At 37.8% G+C, this 20,169-nt stretch overlaps 1 protein-coding gene across 2 annotated transcripts in view; it reads right to left on the bottom strand.

Annotated features, from left to right (window-relative positions):
- The window catches only part of LOC145986445 (uncharacterized), a 57,912-nt gene that overhangs the window by 19,466 nt on the left and 18,277 nt on the right, over window positions 1-20,169 (bottom strand). Inside the window, exon 2 of one of the 2 annotated variants that reach the window (XM_083120464.1) lies at window positions 5,774-6,005. In XM_083120464.1, the coding sequence (XP_082976590.1) occupies window positions 5,774-5,937 (164 nt within the window). In that variant the 5' untranslated portion in view covers window positions 5,938-6,005. The remainder of the gene's footprint in view (window positions 1-5,773; window positions 6,006-20,169) is intronic. The other variant, XM_083120465.1, reaches the window with a different exon arrangement.

Raw genomic sequence — 20,169 nt, 5'->3', positions numbered from 1 at the left:
AGATATATTATTTTGCAATAATATTCTGTCTGTCAAGATAGATTGTTCTGCAAAGACACTAACAAAGGAAACAGATTGAGAAAATGTTGTTTTATTTTCCATGTAGATTTCTTTTTTCCTAAAAAAATAAAAGCTAATCTAAGAGAAACTTGCTTCAGGCATTTATAAACATGTATAAATTTAATGGGATTTGGATTTATAAAAGTTGCAATTTTTCACGTCTACGGAGAAAAAATTGGAAGAGAGAACATCTGCTTGTACCTTTTTTCATGTTTTGCCAAAATTCATGGATAATTTCCAGAGACAATAATTCACATGTAATTCCCGGAATTTAAGGAATTCCAAGTGAATAGCCACCCTGATATTATGCAGCAAATTATACATACATAATTAATTTTTCATATCAACAAGTAACTATTTCTAACAGCACAAGTGCAGTATTATAATAATTTGTAGATAATTTTGAAAATGATATAAAGAAATGAAAATTTATTTAGAAAATTAATATTTGGTTATTTCGGTTCTTGTGAAATTTTGTTTTTACCGATTGTATCTAATCAGTATTTTTCAGGAATTTTGTACCACATGAAGTCTTTTTGCAACCTATTTCAGGAATTTTTTAGCCTAATTTAAGGTTTTTGGAACCTATTTTAGGATTTTTAGAGCCTATTTTAGGAACCTGAAAGCACACTTTTTAGAACCTACAAATCTGAGGTCTAGTTATAACTGTATCTTTAATCAAACTAAAAATAAATGTCTGATGAAGGGAGCATGTGTTCTCCTGAAACGTCAAAATGAAAAACTGTGTTTTTATGCTTATAATAACTGTAGACTACAAGACAAATAATTCACTATTAATAACTTACAAATTTTATATAAAATACAATATTTTACACTAATTTTCAATTAATAGATGGAATTAAAATAATAAAAAAGACTCTTGTACTAAGGTAGTAAAAATGTTTGTGTGCAGATACAATATAGATAAACATTCTCATTCTATGGTGACGTGATAATTTAGAAATAAATAACAGCCAAAATATAACATGATCATCTTCACATTTGCTTATAACTGAGCATTCTACAGTGTCTTTCGCGGATGAGGTGGCCGTGGAACGGCGGCTAGAACGGTCAGTGAGAGCACATCTGCCGCAAACTGGATGCAACATCAACTTAACTGGAACTGCTAGATATGTAATGAAATAAGCTCATAGAATTACAGTGACAGTTGCAATTAAAATGAGCATGTGCCTTGTTACAAGAGGTGTTGGAAATGATGTCCAGCTTCCACACATATAAGGCATTTTCTTAAAGGGAAATTTTTACTAACACATGTCAGTTCCTTTTCTGAAATTGCTCTAACTTCTCTCATGATATTTTCTTTCAATTCTTCTGATGTGTAGCTTCAGGTTTAAAAGCTTGATAGCTCGGCACACAGACGTCATGAAAAGTCTGTTTCTTGTGCAAGGCGCAGGAGGGATTTTTGAGGAGTTTGTTCCAATCGTGCCCCAACATTGTTTACTTTCTCCTCAGTAAGCACACGCAGTTTTACCCTTTGCTTCTTATTAACAACAGACCATTTCCCAAATTTGTTCACAAGTATCCTAACACTGTCTCTGTGTGAAAGAGGAACATCTGGGAATTCTGTTTAAAATTCCTTCTGACTTCCCTACAAGAATTTGTAATGACGTAAGAGTCGTACATAAAAATTCCTTGTTTTAAATTCTATGGACAGCATGACATTATTAGACTGCAGAAAAGCACCACTAGTAATACGTAAACTAAAACAAAACAATCTAAAACAATTGTAAACATCTTAACACTTCACAAACACATGCAAACTGGACACCAACTATCTGGATACTGAAGCATTGATGCATCCAGTGCCAAGGTCAGCGTACAGCTGTGGGTCTAAATGCCGGCAGATGTGATCTTACTTCCTGGCACACTAGCTGCTGCTCCACGGCCACCTTGGCCTTGAAAGGCACTGTATAAGTATTCACAAAACAATCTTCAATTAATTTAATCTTTCCTATGTTATTAAATTTTAACTTTCATAAAACTAAATCAATGTAAGTAAATTAATTGCCTATGGCAGGGGTTCGAAAACATTTTAGTTTCATGGTGCCCTTAGTGTTTCAAGATTTTTCCACGGCACCCAAGTCAGAATGTACGCCTATCGAACACTTGCAAATTTCAGTTATGTGGTTAGGTTGCTGGCCTTAGGTTAAAAAATAAACACACATTCAAATTTGGAAACATTTTACATGTAAAAAGTATTAAATAAGCATATATTTGGAACAATCACATCATTTCAGTGATAATATTGGAACATTTCGAGGGGCCCCTGTAAGCCAGCCAAGGGTGCTACGGTGCATACTTGGGAACCAATAGCCTATAATTCTCTACTAATGTTTATAGATTATTTATTTTATGTAGTTTTATTTAGTTCTTGGATTATATGGGACAAACCATGAAAGAATCCATGCCTTGACCAGCATTCAAACATAAGAAACAAGACACTACAGTGTGTTATATTGAATACTCAAACATGGAGGTCACTTTTATGCTTCCTTCACCTCCTTACATGATGTATGTTGATGTAAGTGCTTTGAAAATATCATTGTGCTGCTAGACTCCAGCTCAAGTAGTAGCTAAAACCACTCTGCTTGCTTGCAGAATCAGACATACATATCCCACAAAGCTGTGGTTTCATCACGTTTCTCCCCATAAGCATACTGCGGAACACTGCAAAAGAACTAACTCTGATCAACAACATGGTATCTAGAAGAGATCCATGTCGTCGGAACCTGGTACCTCTCTGTCTGTCGTGAATATCAGTATTTCCTTTCATATGAGCAGATGTGTTGTGGAAGAAGGATTTATATTTTTTTATGTGTAGTTTGCTAAAATGAAAAGTGGTAAACTAATAAAAGTGTTAAGTATTGTTATAATGGCATAACACTTTAGAAACAATTTTATATATGAATCTAAGTGAAAATAAATTTGTGCAGAAGAGTGGAGAGGCAATTTCAAAGGGAATTCCCTGGTGTTCCTGCTCCACACAGAAATACTGTGTGTCATCTTGCACATGGTTTTGGGAAAATTAGGGTCTATTCATGATAAGAGGCTGCAAATATGAAGGAGGAATTTCATGAATCCTTGACATGAAAATATAACAACTAGGGAACAGACTCTTAGGTGCTAAAAAGGGCAACTTGGTTGGTTGATTTGGTGTTTTAAGTCCACTTTATGCACGGTAAGGCTAACCGGGACTGGACCTACAGTTTAAAGTGGGATCTGAACCACTATGTGACTCCACCAGGTATCGAACCTGGGACCCTTTGATTACAAGGCAACAATGCTACCACTGCGCAATCGGGAAATCAAAAAGGGCAATTTAGAACTTTATAAACTCCATTTTATGACTTTTAGGTGCATATAATAATTAATAGGTATAATTATTAATTAATAATAATTTCATGAAATACCTAGTTTTAGATGCAATTTGTATACAAAAAGGCATTATTTTCTGTGCAAATAATTCTGATCTTTGATTATAAAAAGATACAATTTGTTCAATACAAAACTGCATCATATTTTGAAGCACTGAACCAAGATATGTTTTTCAATGTTTTCTGTGGTGAATTTCTTCCAGTTACTCCTGAGTAGACACTAGTACAGCAGAAATGTCTCCACGCTGCAGAAAGTTAATGGTGCAAACCTGATAAATGCACCTACTACTGATTCCAAAGGCAGGTTCCGGCCTTCCTGATGGTGTAGTGGTAGCATCATCCCCTTGTAATCAAGTGGTCCTGGGTTCAATACCCAGTGGAGGCATATGGTGGTTCAGATTCAATTTTAAACTGAAAGTCCAGTCCAAGTTACCGTATCTCTGAATAGAGTGGACTCAAAATACAAACTCAAACCAAAGGCATGTTCTCTCTCTTTGAGGAACAGCCACTGTACTAGGGCATTTGTAGTTTTCAATGAAAACCGCTATCCTTTTGCCTAGACTGATGTATCAATGGCAAAAATAAGCAACGTGATTGGTCACTTGAGGTAGACTTTCCTATTCTTCACAGCAGGCTCATGAAACAGCTAATCAGACAAGACCATTGTTGAAAACTTCCAGCATTCTTACATTGTTGGAGGTCAGGAATAGTACCGGCAATGCTTTTAACTGAATGATTTTGTAGATAGGATTCAATCCCATAACAACTTTCTTTCTTGTTTGGTATGCTACACCCACAGTCCCTTTAATCAACTGGGAAGTACAGCGTTCAACAATAAAGAAAGACTCATCTAGTCAATGTCAATCTACATTTTTCCAATTTCGTGATGCAAGTTGGAAGATTGCAGAAATTTGCACAGAGCATATGCTGACATCCCTTTCTATTGCATTACTTCTTTTGCTGCTCGGATGCGTTCAAGGTTCTCAAACCCTTGTGGTGGAAATTAAGGGTCAATCTTCAAAAATTTGATTACGAGGTATGACAATTAAGTTTGCGAACTCGCCACCATTTAGTGCTGGGGCAGCACTATACAAGCAGCTCTGTAAGATTTTGTAACATTGATATTTCAGTCTCTCACAGCAGTGTTTGCATTGAAGGGTGGCGGATTTGTGCTGAGTGGCGTGCATTGTTGTTTGTGCTTGTGTATGCTCGCTGTCGTGAAAATGGCTGAGCTGGAATTAGAGCAACAAACAAACGAGCGGGAATTAGAAATCTTAGTGCAGGTGTACTGCGAGAATGCTATGAAGAAAACAGCAGTGTACAAATGGATTAAATGGTTTTCTGAGGGGAGGGAACAAGTGACCGATGAAGGAAGGGTAGGGTGGCCAGTATCGAACCAAACTGACGAAAACATTGCCAAAATTCGTCAAATTGTGTGTGCATATCGGCGACTGACCGAGAGATCCATAACAGACCAGGTGAACATTGTTGGGAAACTGTGTGAAAGATTTTAACTGAAGACGTGAAAAAGTGAGACACAAACGACTGGAACTTTTCTCCAACAACTCATGGCTTGTGCATCACGACAATGCACCTGCGCACACGGCACTGTCTGTACGGCAGTTTTTGACCAGGAAACAAATAACATTGGTAGATCACCTGCCATACTCACCTGACCTTGCCCCCAATGACTTGGTTCTTTACCCGAAGATCAAACAAGTTTTGAAAGGAAGACATTTTGATGACATTGAACAACATTAAGGCTAATATGATGGCAGCTCTGAAGGCCATTCCACAAACAAGACTTCCAAAATTTCTTTGAAGGGTGGAGTAGGCGCTGGCATCAGTGTATAGCTTCTCAAGGGGAGTACTTTGAAGGTGGCTACAGCACTATTCTGCCATAAGGTATGTAGCATATTTTCTAGGATAAGTTCGCGAACTTAATTGTCAGACCTCGTATTTTTCAGGTACAAACAAGGCTTTTAAGCAGTCATAGAAATTTATGGTTCACTTAGGCATTTTAGGTCTTATAGATATGCCTGATTACAACCCCCCATGAAATTATCCCAAAAGACCGAGAAAATTAAGAAATCACTCAGAATTTCAGTCGAGGGGTGCTGTATACATGAAATACAAAGATTTCTAAGTAGCATACACCTATGATGTAGAAAAAAAATAGGTATGGAACTAGAAATCCTTTCTCTAGTTATAACAGCAATGTTACCCTTAAAAAAAAGAAAATAACAAAAACTTACTTTACAAACCCAACATGATGATGTCTAGTCTATCTCACATTTACTAGCAATATAATATCTCACCTGTATGGTGGTTTTCCATCTTTAGGGCGTACAGGTGTAACAATTGATTCATCTTTGGTTAATCCTTCACTAACATCATCTACACCCTCAGGGACCAGATTTTTATGAGCATTGAGACAAGGCAGCCAGTCGATTGCAGTAAGGCTTCTATCTAATTCAGACATTTTCACCCAATGTCTACTGGAAATATTGAATGGATTTGGTAAATATAACCTTCATCCATTAAAGAAGTCTGAAAACGAACAAAAGTATTTTAATGGTAATAATTATCTATGTATAATCTATATCTATTGTCAATATATGTACTTATGTAGTCACTGTAACATATGTGTAATCTACAGTGCCTTGAGTCGGGGGGAACTGGCAGCACTGTCAGAGGAAGATGGCTGAGGGTGAAGGTGTGGATCGGAGAGAGCAGCCAGATTGCTTGTAGAGAGCTTGTGATAATAAAGTATGTTGTTGACTAAAGGAAGTCTTTTTAAGAGATAGAAGACCACGAGACATGGCGCAGTCGTGTGGAAATGTTGCGAACCGAAAATAAAACTCGGGCTTCAGACAGGCGGAAGAACGGGTGAGTTGAGTGCCTACGTGTGAATTTTGTTCGCCGTCATGGAGTCGGCCAAGATTCCCAAGGAATTGCAGCTTTCGGGTAATCTAAGTGAAAACTGGCGTCGCTTTCGACAGAACTTCGAAATATATATGAAAGCAGCAGGGCATAACACGAAGTCTAGTGACGTAAAAGTTGCCATATTACTTAATGTAATAGGTGAGGAGGCTGTTGACTTGTTGAGTACTTTTAGTTTGTCGGAAGAGTCCAAGAGTAATTATGAACACGTTTTGCTAGCATATGAAAATTACGCAAATCCGAGAAAAAATACTGTGGTGGAGAGGTATGTTTTCAACTCTCGTGTACAAAGTGAAGGAGAGTTCTTCGATAATTTTGTAACTGATCTCAAAAAACTGGTAAAGTCGTGTAATTTTGGTGACCAAGCAGATAGCGTGGTCCGAGATCGTATAGTTTTGGGTGTTCATGACAGAAGCCTACAAGAAAGAATGTTACGAGAGGGAGACTTGTCACTCGAAAAAGCTGTGGAAATGGGACGTTCAGCAGAAAGAAGCAAGCAACAAGCAACCACGATTCAGAATAGGAATCCAGGTATGAATGCTGTGATGGTCGTGAAAGCCCATAAGGAAGAAGAAACTCGTCCAGTAGGAGGTATGGTAAACCCTCATAAGTCGTACCAGAATAAGACGAACAGGAATAAGAAAAATGAAGAGGAAGTATATCAGTGCAAGAGGTGTGGTTATAAGCATAAAAAAGCAGCATGCCCAGCATTTGGTAAGCGTTGTAAAAAGTGTAATAGGTATAATCATTTTGCAGTTGGGTGTAAAGTGAAACAAGTAAAAAATGTGGAATTGCAAGATGACACGTCAGACAGTGGTGGTGAGGTGTTAAGTGTTACTGCTGTATTTGCAGCAAGTGGAAGTGCAAGTACCCACAATAAAGAAGATGGTCGGAAGGAGTGGTTAGAAAAAATAATGGTAGAGAATGAGGAGATTCAGTTCAAACTAGATACTGGTGCTGAAGTTAATGTGATGCCACTAAGGGTATTGAGTGAAGTTAAAAGTAAGGACAAGCTAAGGCCAACAAGGGTGGTCATAGAAAGCTTTGGAGGTGCAAAAATTCGTCCATTAGGTGTGGCAAAGTTAAGCTGTGCGTCACAATTGTCTGAAATGGAGTTAGAGTTTGTAATAATTAAAGATGAGTTCAGGCAATGTAAGCCAATATTAGGTGTAAATGCATGTGTCAGCCTAAATCTAGTGAAAAGGGTGCAGGTTAATCCAGTATTCGCAAGTGACAAGGTTGAGTTCATTGAAAGTAATAAAGATGTTTTTGAAGGAGTAGGTAAATGCTCAGGTAAATTAAGAATAGAAATAGATGAAAATGTAAAACCAGTTGCTAAGCCTCCACGAAGAGTGCCTCATTCATTGAGGCCTAAATTAAAACAAAGCTTAGAAGTGTTGGAAAAACAAGGTATAATAGTTAAAGAGGAGAATCCTCAAGCATGGGTCAGTAATTTAGTAATTATTGAAAAACCAAATGGCTCACTAAGGTTGTGTTTAGATCCTCAGGATTTGAATAAGGCCATTAAAAGAAACTTTGTGTTAATACCAACAGTGGAAGAGTTAAGTGCAAGGCTAAGTAACAAGTCACTTTATTCAGTACTTGACTTGAAAGATGGATTTTACCATGTAGAGTTAGATGAAGATTCAAGTAAATTGTGTACCTTCAATACTCCTTTTGGGTGCTACAGGTTTACTAGATTGGCATTTGGTTTGTCAATAGCACCGGAGGTTTTTCAGAAAATCAATGAAAAGAATTTTGGTGATATTTCAGGTGTAAGTATATACATTGATGATTTGTTAATCGCTGCAAAAAGTGAGACTGAGCATGATATAATATTGCAACAAGTGTTAGATAGAGCTAGAAAGTTGAATATAAAATTCAATCCAGCAAAAGTACAATACAAGGTCAGTGAAGTGAAGTATGTGGGTCATGTGTTTTGCAAAGAAGGTATAAAGGCAGATCAAGAACAAGTCAAAGCCATTATCAGCATTGAGGAACCCCGAGGTAGGAAAGAATTACAAAGAATTCTAGGTATGGTGAATTACTTAAGTAAGTTTATATCAGGTATGTCTACTGTAACAGCTCCACTACGAGAACTTCTTAAAGATAAAGTTCATTGGCAATGGTTACCTCATCATAGTCAAGCATTACGGAAGTTAAAAGACAAGGTGTCTACAACTCCAGTGCTAGCCGTGTTTAATGACAAAAGGAAAGTTGTCATTCAGTGCGATGCCTCTAGCGAAGGGCTAGGGTGTTGCTTATTGCAAGAAGGTAGACCAGTAGCGTATGCTTCTCGTAGTCTAACAGAGACTGAAAAGTCATATGCTCAAATAGAAAAAGAAATGTTAGCAATTGTGTTTGCAGTAGAAAAGTTTCATTATTACATTTATGGTAGGCAAACTGAAATTCATACAGATCATAAGCCATTAGTCTCTATAATGCAGAAATATGTAGCAAATGTTATGTCAAATAGGTTACAAAGGATGAAGGTGAGATTGTTGAAGTATAATCTGAATGTGGTGTATATTCCAGGTGTAAATATGCACATTACAGACTTGTTGTCTAGGTCGTTCATAAAGGACAAAGTACAGAGTGATCCATTCTTAGCAGAAGTTGTCCATAGTGTAACCAACCATTTGCAAATCAGTGAATCACGAAAACAAGAATTTTGTGAACACACCAAAAAAGATCCAGTTCTTTGTAAAATAATGGAGTACCATACACATGGTTGGCCAGTGGAAAAGAAATATGTGCCAGATGAAGTAAAAGTGTACTACAAGTTACGTAGTGATATTCATGTAGAAGGTGGATTAGTGTTTTTGGGACATAAAGTAGTTGTACCAGTAAACTTAAGAGAAAAGGTTCTAATGTTACTGCATGAAGGTCATTTTGGCATTGCTAAAACTAAACTGAAAGCAAGAAAAGTGGTATATTGGCCAGGGCTAGCAACAGATATTCAAAATTTAGTCCAAAATTGTAGAGTATGTGAAAAACATCAGAGGTCAAATTGTAAAGAACCATTAATCTCGCATACGATTCCAGAATTGCCATTTGAAAGGTTAGGGGTAGATATTTGTGAGTATGGAGGTAGATCTTATCTAGTAGTTATGGATTATTACTCTAAGTGGTTGGAAATTAGGCCACTAAAGTCTAAAACATCGACAGAAATAATAGATAAACTGAAGTCTATATTTGTAACTCATGGGATTCCACAAGTTGTAGTTGGTGATAATATGCCTTTTGGATCATTAGAGTGTAAAAAATTTGCAAAACAATGGGATTTTAATTTTATAACCAGCAGTCCCAGGTATCCGCAATCAAATGGACTTGCTGAGAAAGCTGTAGGAATTGCTAAGTCATTGTTAAAAAAATGTAATGAACAAAACAGTGATGTGTTGTTAGCTCTTCCAGAGTACAGGAATTCTCCTGTAGCTGGTTTAGATATAACACCAGCTCAGATGTTGATGAGTCGAAGAGTAAGAACTAGGTTGCCTATTCATAAAGAATTATTAAATCCGGAAGTACAGTTGAATGTAAAAAAAGTACTAAAGGAAAAACAGGATAAATCTAGGAGTTACTATAATAAGTCAGCTCATGAAAGACCTAAGTTTAAGCCTGGTGAAAACTGTTTAATTCAGAGGGATAAGGTGTGGGTACCAGGTCAGGTAGTTGCAAGTCATGATTCTCCAAGGTCATACATGGTTAGAGATGAAAACAATCAATTGCTTAGAAGAAATAAGGTACATTTAAGAAAATCTAACAATGCTCCAATTTTTAAAAATGTCTTAGATGATGAACCTTGTCATGTCAAGACATCTGTAGTGTGTCCAACATATGAACCTTGTAATGTCAGAACGTCAGTAGAATCTCCAAACTCTGTAAAAAGTGGAACTGAGACTGAAACAAACAGCAGTAAAAATATGTATGTAACCAGGTCTGGTCGAACTGTAAAACAGCCAGTCAGACTTCATGATTATGTTTAGTAATTTGTGTATAAAGAATTATTGTAAAGGGGAAGATGTAACATATGTGTAATCTACAGTGCCTTGAGTCGGGGGGAACTGGCAGCACTGTCAGAGGAAGATGGCTGAGGGTGAAGGTGTGGATCGGAGAGAGCAGCCAGATTGCTTGTAGAGAGCTTGTGATAATAAAGTATGTTGTTGACTAAAGGAAGTCTTTTTAAGAGATAGAAGACCACGAGACAGTCACCTATCCCATCCTTCGAATGTCCCAACACTGTCCAATTTGACTTCTATATCTTGGATGATTTTCACAAGATGTATAAGAGGAAAAGAAATAGTTTGATCAATTCAAAATGAGTTTGTAGAACAGTAATATGCTGTTTATAAGTACAAGATACAGTAAATGTGCACAGATACTATACTGTTAAGTAAGTTACGAAAGTTGTCATGCTCGTAAATTTTAGCTGTTATAAGTAGAATCGCTTTTATTGAGTGGGTGTGTTTCAGCCTCAAGGGCAGCTTTTACAACTAATCCTTGTGTTGTTAGCTTTTCAAAAAGTGCTACACATGTAAATAATACAGCACAAATGCAAAACGCATCTAGCCTACCCTGTAAAACTTACTTGGTAGGCAATTTTGAAACTTAATAATATTTCCTTGGATTACAAAATGTTTTATACATGTACAGGAGAGGGACAAACTACTATCACACAACAAAGTCTGCCTTTTTTCCTTATTTCCAAAATAACAAATAAAGGGTTTTCCAATAAGAATGATATGATTTTTAAATGAACTGGCAACTATGCTTCAAATGTTATAACTGTCACTAGTTGTCATTTGTGTTTAGTATATTGTGACAATTCATCATGACTAAATACATGCTTCAAGAATATTTGGTTATTATCGAAAAAAATTATGAAAATAGACATTCTATTGAACTTGAAATGGATCATAATTTTGGGCAAAAAATTATCTTCTCAGATGAAGCTCATTTCCGGTTAAGTGTATATATTAACAAACAAAATTGTCATTTTTGGTGTGAAAACAATCCACAAGAGATTCACGAGAAGCCCTTGCATCCGCAAAATGTCATTGTATGGTGTGGTTTATGGCATGGTGGCATCATCGGTCCATTTTTTTTTTATTCCAAAAACGAGGTAGGAGATGCAGTTACAGCGACTGGTGAGCGGTACCGATTGATGTTAACAATTTTTGTGGCCAAATTTAGATGAAATTGATTTGGAGGATATGTTCCAATAAGACGGTGCAACATGTCACACTGCTAATGCCACTATCGACGTATTGCAAGAACACTTTGGTGAAAGGATAATTTCAAGAAATGCAACTGTTAGTTGGCCTCTAAGAAGTTGTGATTTAACTCCTTTAGATTGCTTTTTGTGGGGGTTATTTGAAATCTATAGTCTATGCAAACAGATCACAAACCCTTGATGCATTGAGATGGAACATCAAACGCTGCATTCGTGGCATTAAGCCAGAGTTATTGCAAAAAGGCATCGAAAATTGGGTTCATCGAATTCACTCGTGTGCACGAAGTCGAGGTGGACACTTAAATGATGTCTTACAAAACATAATGTAATAAACTATGCCTCAAAATAATATAAAAAGTTTGGTTGTGTCTGAAATAGTTTTTATTTTATTTCATTGTAAAATCATATCGTTCTTATTGGAAAACCCTATATCTATACGTACTTATTGCCATGTCTGTTGCCACCTGTGGGTCAGAGAATGTACTGCTCCTCTTAACAAACAAACAATCCTTAAATATTTTTTTATTCAATCCTGTAATCACTCAGTATAATATCTCTCATTTCTGAGTCAGACTGATTGGTGCAAGAATAGGGGTGCCACACAAATTTTTGAAAGAAGGTATGGTGTCACCTAAATTTTTTGATGGATCTTGTACCACTTGCAACACCCTAAAATATGACTAAAGAAAGATGCCTGGTTCAAAGAATCTCATTTTAAATAACAAACACATTGTCTCTTGTCTACATTATCTTCCTGTACTACACCACCATAAACCTATTTGTACTAGGGCTCTTGATGTGTGCTCTCAGAAAAATGTTTAAAAATACCACAAAACAATGCAATAAGAAAGTTTTGAACAAGGTAATATTGTAAAAGGGAGGGATACACATTTGTAAAGAAGTAATTCACTTAAAGTTAAGGTTATCTTCAGATGAGAGTATACCACTGATCCACATTTTCAAAATTTTTAATAGTTATTTTAGAAAAAATTCTTACACTATGAAGCAATATTTACATTTTATTCATATTATACAGTAAATATTAATAATTGCAGAAGTTTCAGGAAATTAATTTAACTCCAGAATATGTAAATTGAGAAAACTTGTTCTGATCCCATCTAACATATAAAATAATTGAAAATCACGAGAAATTTTAAAATATTGAAAACTATTTCATCAAGCCATTTAAAAATAATAATAATAATTCCTTTATTTAGCGGGTGAGGTTCAGCTGAAGGCTGCTCTACCACCTAACCTTTGTAATGAGCTACACAAGAAAATATAAGTATAAAAAAGTGCTTCCCTGTGCTTTGCACCACACCATGAAGGCGTATAGGGAGTGTGGAGTTAGGGCCCCACACTTTCTTGATCACGGCCGAAGGTGGGGGTGATGTGAATAGCACCATGCCCCTGGCTGCCTTTAACCCCCAGAGTTTCCTCCAGGTAGCCACTTAATACGACGCTGGGTGGGCACCGAAGCTGCTTGAAAAGGTGGAAAAATTCCCGGTTTTCTCCAGCCAGGATCGAACCCGGGTCTCTCGGATGGTAGTCAGACATATATATAAGTACGAGGAGGTACCCTAAAAACCCGAAATTTTGTCACCTTGTTTTATTTTGACCGTGCATGTACATGTTGTATGTACATGCAGGTAAGCATGTCTACTCTAGTCACCTTCAAAGTATTGTCCATGTGCTTTAATGCAATTGTCACAATGTTTTTCTCACTGTTGAATACAGTTTCGAAACTCCTCTGGCACAATACTCTTCAAGGTTTTGTCCGTAATGTCTTTGACCTCATTGACGTCATGGAATCGCTTCACTTTCACATTCCTCTTCATCCGCAGGAACAAAAACAAGTTACAGGGTGCTAAATCAGGTGAGTACGGGGGATGGGGCACAAGCACCACGTTGTTCTTTGCCAAGAACTGTCACACTGACATGGCCGTGTGGGCTGGGGCATTGTCATGGTGCTGTAACCACATTCCAGTTCTCCACAGTTCTGGATGCTTCCGTCGCACACTTTCACCCAATCTTCTCAAGACATTCAGGTAAAATTGCTGCTTCACTGTTTGTCCTTGGGGAACAAACTCCCTGCCGACAATCCCATTCACATCAGACACACAAATCAACATTGTTTTCATATTGGATCAAACTTGACGTGCTTTCTTGGGACGTGGTGAATTTGGAGTCTTCCACTGGCTGGATGCTTGTTTTGATTCAGGATCGTACCCATAGCACCAGGACTCATCCCCAGTCACAATACGTTTGAGAAAATTTGGGTCCTTGTGCAGTTCAGCCTTCAAGTCGCGACAAACATTCACTCGATTCTTTCTCTGCTCCTCTGACAGCAAGTGAGGCACAAATTTAGCAGACACCCGTCTCATCTTCAAATCGTCAGTTAAAATGCGCTGGCAGGTACTCCAGGACAACTCCACTTCTTCAGAAATTTGCTCGATGGTCTTTCGACGATCTTCATTAATGGCATCTCAACTTTTCCAATGTTTTCTTCATTTCTGCCTGTCGAAGGACGGCCAGGCCTTGGCAAGTCTTCAGTTGACATGTCGCCATCTTTGAACCGGGAAAACCACTCGTAGACTTGTGTCTTTCCCAAAGCAGCTTCATTAAAAGCTTGGCGAAGCATACCAATGGTCTCAGCAGCCGTTTTTCCCAAAAGAAACAAAATTTAACACAGGTCCTTTGCTCCTTGTGCTCCGCCATCTCAACAATCACTAAAAAATCGCCAGACTCATGCTGCAACACCACAAACAATGCAACACTACGAACGAACCGCTCAGCACAGAATAATGCCAACTTGCAGATTGATGCAAGATATACCATACTAATGACACCTAGTGGCACAAGCCGTAACTACATCGGTAATCCACGCAACATTATGATTCCGGTTTTTTTGGGTACCTCGTATATACAGGGTGTCATTTTAATGGTGCCCACGGACCACAGATTCGTATAGAGGACATCAAAACAAACAACTTTTCTCGTTGGTGCGTCGATTCGACGCTACAGCTGTTCAAAAAAGACTGTTTTGCTGCCTGGATGCTGGCAACTCAACACAACATTTGATCGTATCTGTGACATCATTTCCTGCAAACAGCACACGGCAGGGTTGCAAGTAACATGCAAATTTTGTGAAAAATAAACTACCAACCACATTATTAGCTGTAAAACGAAGCGAGAAACGCATCCAGTAGACCGAACATCATAGCCTACCAGCCAGAAGATCAGCAGTCATCTCAGGGGAAGGGGGAAGTGAACCAACAATATGAGAAATGGTAAAAAACGTATTCAAAATGAAGAGTCAATATCGGATTTTGTCTCAGCCTACATGTCAAATATCAACAACAATAAATTTTATTGGACTTGCAGCTTACATGTGGCTGTTTACGCCCAGCTACATGTCAAATATTTGCAAATTTCGTTGTAAGGTTGATATCCACAGGTTAGTGTCCAGATGCCTTGTGGTACTTTTGTGCTGATAACAGACGTATCCGAGGTTCACGTTGTTACATTATGGCTAAAACACGTATAACCACAGTAACAATTTAATGATGAATCACTAGTGAATATACTGCCCTGTTAACAGATGCAAACTATTACATGTGTATCTGGTGCATAGGTAAATACGGACGTCGGAGAGCTTGTCTTACTACTACAGGGTGGCTACAAACAAGCAGAAATAAAATTCCCTGACTTTTCCAGGTTTTCCAGGACAAAATTTACATTTTCCCCTGACAATTACAAACTAAACTAAATTGATGTTTTTGCAAATGGAAATAATAAACTCATACAGATCCACGTATGGTTGTGTTAAGTACCAATATTATCTTCTATGAAATTGACTTAATTTCTCTATTCTCTCTTCTATGAAATTGACTTAATTTCTCTATTCTCTATGATATTAATTCAAACTGCAAAATAGTGAATTTGGAAAATTATTACAATACACAAGCTAGGGAAGGATTACGGAATTCTGTCACACACAGTAAGTTTAAAATAAAATACTTGATTATTTTTAAAGTTACGACTGAATGAGATAAGAGTGAAGAGTGATTGACTAAGAAATACATTTCAATGAACTAATGACAAACCTTTTCTTTTTTCCAAGTGATCTGTTAAAATATACTCTATAGAAGAGAGAATAGCCGTTGTTTGTGCTCGTCTGCGTGGAATGACATATGAACAGGTGCGGATCTGAAATTCAGAAAACCAGGCCCCACCAGGCTGGCTATTAAGAACCTGGTCAACAAATTCAAGTGAATAGGTATTGTTGAGGATGAAGAACGTCCTGGTAGGCCAGCCATAACACCACAAATTGTGGAAAATGTACAGGACGCGATCACACGTATCCCCACCACATCCATAATCCCAGCATCTACCAACTGTGGCTCATAGCATGGTGGATTGGGGCACACCAAGCTTCTTACTATGCACCAACAGGATGGGGCACCACCCCATCTTGCCATCATCGTTTGTGATCACCTAAATGAAGTTTTTACCGGTAGATGGATTGGTCGTGTCTCGCAATGGGGAGTTGCCCCCCCTCCCTCTTGATCTGTCCCCATTAGACTTTTACATTTGAGAGTTTATCAAGTGTAAGGTGTACGGGGCGAGGATTCAAAGCATAGCCCAGTTGACACAATGCATTACGGCCGCAGTTGCTGAGATTACACCAGCTATGTTGGAGAAGGTGTTTCGGGCTATGGTGGATTGTTGGCATATGTGCCTAGACTTGAGGGGTGGTCACATTGAGTTATACTCATTTTGTGTCCTACTGTGATATAGCCTATGTTTCAGTACATATTGTATTTTGCACCATAAATCCTGTTCATGCAGAAATGTTAAATGACTTTATAGACACCCTGTACAATTTGTAATTTATCAGTCTCCTTATACATTCTCGGTATTATATGTTGATATTTCCACTGAGGTTTGGAACCCTCTGCTTGCAAGAACCATGAGTGCGGACTCATTTTTCAATGCATAAAGCTACTTCTCTCTTCTCTGTAAAGCAAACAACTTAACTCTTGCATATAAGTGAAACAATTGAATCGAGCAAAATAAAGTGTCATATTTCCTTACATTATCAATAGGATTTCTGCTTCAGTACAGTATATCCAAGTAAAGTACTGTGAAACTGACAACATGCAGTTATACCATTATTGCTGACGAAAAGGGTATGTAGGTATTAGAAATTTAACGCAAGGCATTTATAGAATTGCATTGTATAGGTACCTGATTTAGTTAAACCACACATTAAAACAGGAACACTCTAATAATAAAAGCTTCTGAAAGTTCATATACGAGGGGCATCCTGAAAAAAGCTCCAATGGTGCCTATACGCAGCACTAGTGGTCGGAGAGCGACACACATACACATGCAGGCAGGAAGAAGTGGCATGCAGTTGTAATCTGGTACAGTTGCAATGCAACCGTTTTAGGACAGTTCTAGGTTAAAGATTGCACCAGCAATCATGTGAGGTGTGCAGACCGGACGTCGTGAGTGATAGTATGGTCAGACGATGGTGCAGACAATTCACGGAAGGCCAATCGAATGTGCACAACCCCATCCAGCCGAGTACCCACGGGCCCTTTGCATCACTTCAGGTGAGAGATCTTGGACCACTCCATGTACAGCCCTGTCCTTGAATGTACCGACTTTCATCTCTTTGTTTAACTGAAGAGGTTTCTGGCAGGGCAAGGATTTGACAGCTACACTGCTGTACAGATAGATCCAGTCTCTGCTGTCAGACACATATAACATGGGCATACAAAATTTAGTGCCTTGCTACGACAAATGCCAGAACAACGGTGGTGATTATGCTGAAAATTAGGTTAGGACTCACTGTTACTAATGCTATAAATTACAAATGATATTCTTGTTTTATTTATGCCTAATCGGTAGGGACCTTGATATTTTATTATTTTTTTTTTAAATTGGTGTATTTTCTTATTTTTTTATTTTTTACTACTGGGTGTTATTTTTCTCAAAATTCACATTTTCATTTTAGCGCATTTTCTGCCCAATATCTGAAATTATACCTTCATAGTGTTTTTAAACTATACTGTTTCAAATTGTAAGTCACATGGCTTATGTCTCTTAGTGAGAGTTTGATATCTTGAAAGTTATTTTGGGAAAGTTATTTTCCATACCCCTTTCTTAATTTTAAGGTAAGGATTTTAGATAATGGAATTTTCCTCGTATATACTGAAGGGTGCATAATGACCATAAGTGGCGACGCACCCAAAAAATTAAAATAAATCAATCTCACGTGACAGATACAGATATATTATGGCACCAAAAATTGGCATTTTCTATTTTGACTTGTTAGTGTTACATTTCCAAAATTCGCGTATTTGTTTTAGAACATTTATCTGCCAAATATAGCAAAACTTAATACTCCATTGTGCTTTTAAACTATTATTTTATATTGTAGGTCATATGGTCTACGTATTTTCGTGACAGTTTGATATGTTGGAACAGATTTTTGAGGAAGTAAAAGTAAAGTGCTCCCTTGCACTTTTCCATGAAGGTGTATAGGGGTGTGGAGTTAGGGCACCACACTTTCTTGATCACGGCTGAAGGTAGGGGTAATGTGATCAGCACCACGCTCCTGACTACCTTTATCCCTCAAAGTTTCCTCAAGGTACCCGCTTCATATGATGCTGGGTGGGTGCCGGAGCAGTTTGAATAGGTGGAAAACATCCCGGTTCTCCCCCGCAGGGATCGACCCCGGGTCTCTCGCATAGTAGTCAAGATGCCCTAACGACTGAGCTCCATTATTACTCGCTCGACAAATGCCGATGGCGCGCACTTAGCTTGGTAATCAAAACATATCTCGTACGACAAATACGAAGATGTAGCTCCCGTGTGACGGTAGATATGCACTCAATCTCCTGTTAGAACCCTGCCACTTTGCTCTGTGATGCAAATGGTTTTGATAGAAGTTGCAAAAATCGTGGGAAATACATTATTTAATGTGGCTGTCGGAATTATTCAATGTACGTATAACCCTACAGTTTACTCTTGAATAAAATGTTGGAAAACTTGCATGTTCTATGTACACAAACATGTCCTAGAAAAGACAAAAATGTTGGATTTCATGAAATTTTTCGTTGTTTTAGGACATTTCTTCAAAAAATCGCTAAAAACGCCAACAATTCGCATTTTATGCCAAATTCGCATTATTTCGATATTTCAAACGGGCAAAAAATGTGTCCAGACATCACTGCCCATTCTTAAACATAACTTCGCAGCAATTACCATTTTGCACGGTTTTGGCGTTTGCGAAAAATCAATGTCCCTACTATTCGGAAATTACTTTCTGGCCACCCCTCGTATAAATCAGTAAATGGAAAGTGAAAATGTAGCAGGCCTGGCAGAGAAAAGTCAATTCTTGAAGAAAGTGATTTGCTTTTATGATTGAATGACTCGAGTAAATATATTAAAATATTTACATATTTATTATTAGTATTTTATTTCATAATATTGGACATTAACCTTACTCAGTGAGAGATTAATGACCATCTCTCACGAGTATAAACAGACAGGACAGAGAGTGGAATTAATTTCATTGCAATAATAGTGTTGTGGTAAATTTGAGGTTGGGAGCATGCACTTGCCAATTTTTATAACGTTCACCAATGCAGATTTATGATTTACTTTTTCGTGATAGTATTCAATATATACCCCGTTTGGTTGGATTCTTCTTGATATCTAAGAATAGTGCAATGTCATTGTAAACGTATGTTAACTTGTGCGAAACCAGTAATACGTCAGGATGATGAAGATCTTCGTAAGCACTGGTACATTAAATAAGGTGAAGTGAGCCAGAAGAGTAATAAAATTCCAGCAGCATATTTGCAGTCTAAAGCTCTTCTTGTTTATGCATACGATTTTTGTTGGATGTTGCAGTCCATGCAATTTCTGTGAGATACTTTGTCGGGTGGCGATATTCGACAAAAATCGTATGTATCAATGGAACCTATTTGTTTCCATGTTCCTTCAGTTTCTCCAACAAAATGCCTTACTACGACGTCTGACAACTATCGGCCGGCGCCACCTGCTCTTATCCCCTCCATCTGTTGACAAGTCCCCTTACTACTCCCATATGGACAAGAAAAAATGATAATTCCATGAAATTTTCACGTAATATTTAGAGGCTTAACCTTTACTCCCCCGGTTTTTGTGGGGTTTTTTCATTGAAATTCGGTGGTCGCGCCCCCAAACCCCCCTTCCTCGGTTCGGCGTTCTGAATTGTACACGGTTATCTATTTTTCGTAAAAAAAAAAAAAAAAAAAAAAGAGTTTCACATTTTGGCTTATTATTCAACTTGTATGGCACCCAAGAACATGAAACATGTTTCATTCTCTTTGGAAACGTCCACTCTTTGAAGAGAATACTAAGGTTTGCGCCTTCTCCCCAAAATAGTGTGAGAAGGGGGACACAAATCCAGATTTTTGTTGTTTTTTTTTTCATTGAAATTGGAGGTCGCGCCCTCCAAACCCCCTTTCCTCGGTACGG

This window comes from Lepisma saccharinum, chromosome 4, assembly GCF_977018435.1.
Source record: "Lepisma saccharinum chromosome 4, izLepSacc3.1, whole genome shotgun sequence".
In the NCBI taxonomy this organism is placed as follows: Eukaryota; Metazoa; Arthropoda; class Insecta; order Zygentoma; family Lepismatidae; genus Lepisma; species Lepisma saccharinum.
The sequence above is the reverse complement of the archived record's forward strand: the minus strand, read 5'-3'. Positions and strand labels throughout refer to the sequence as shown.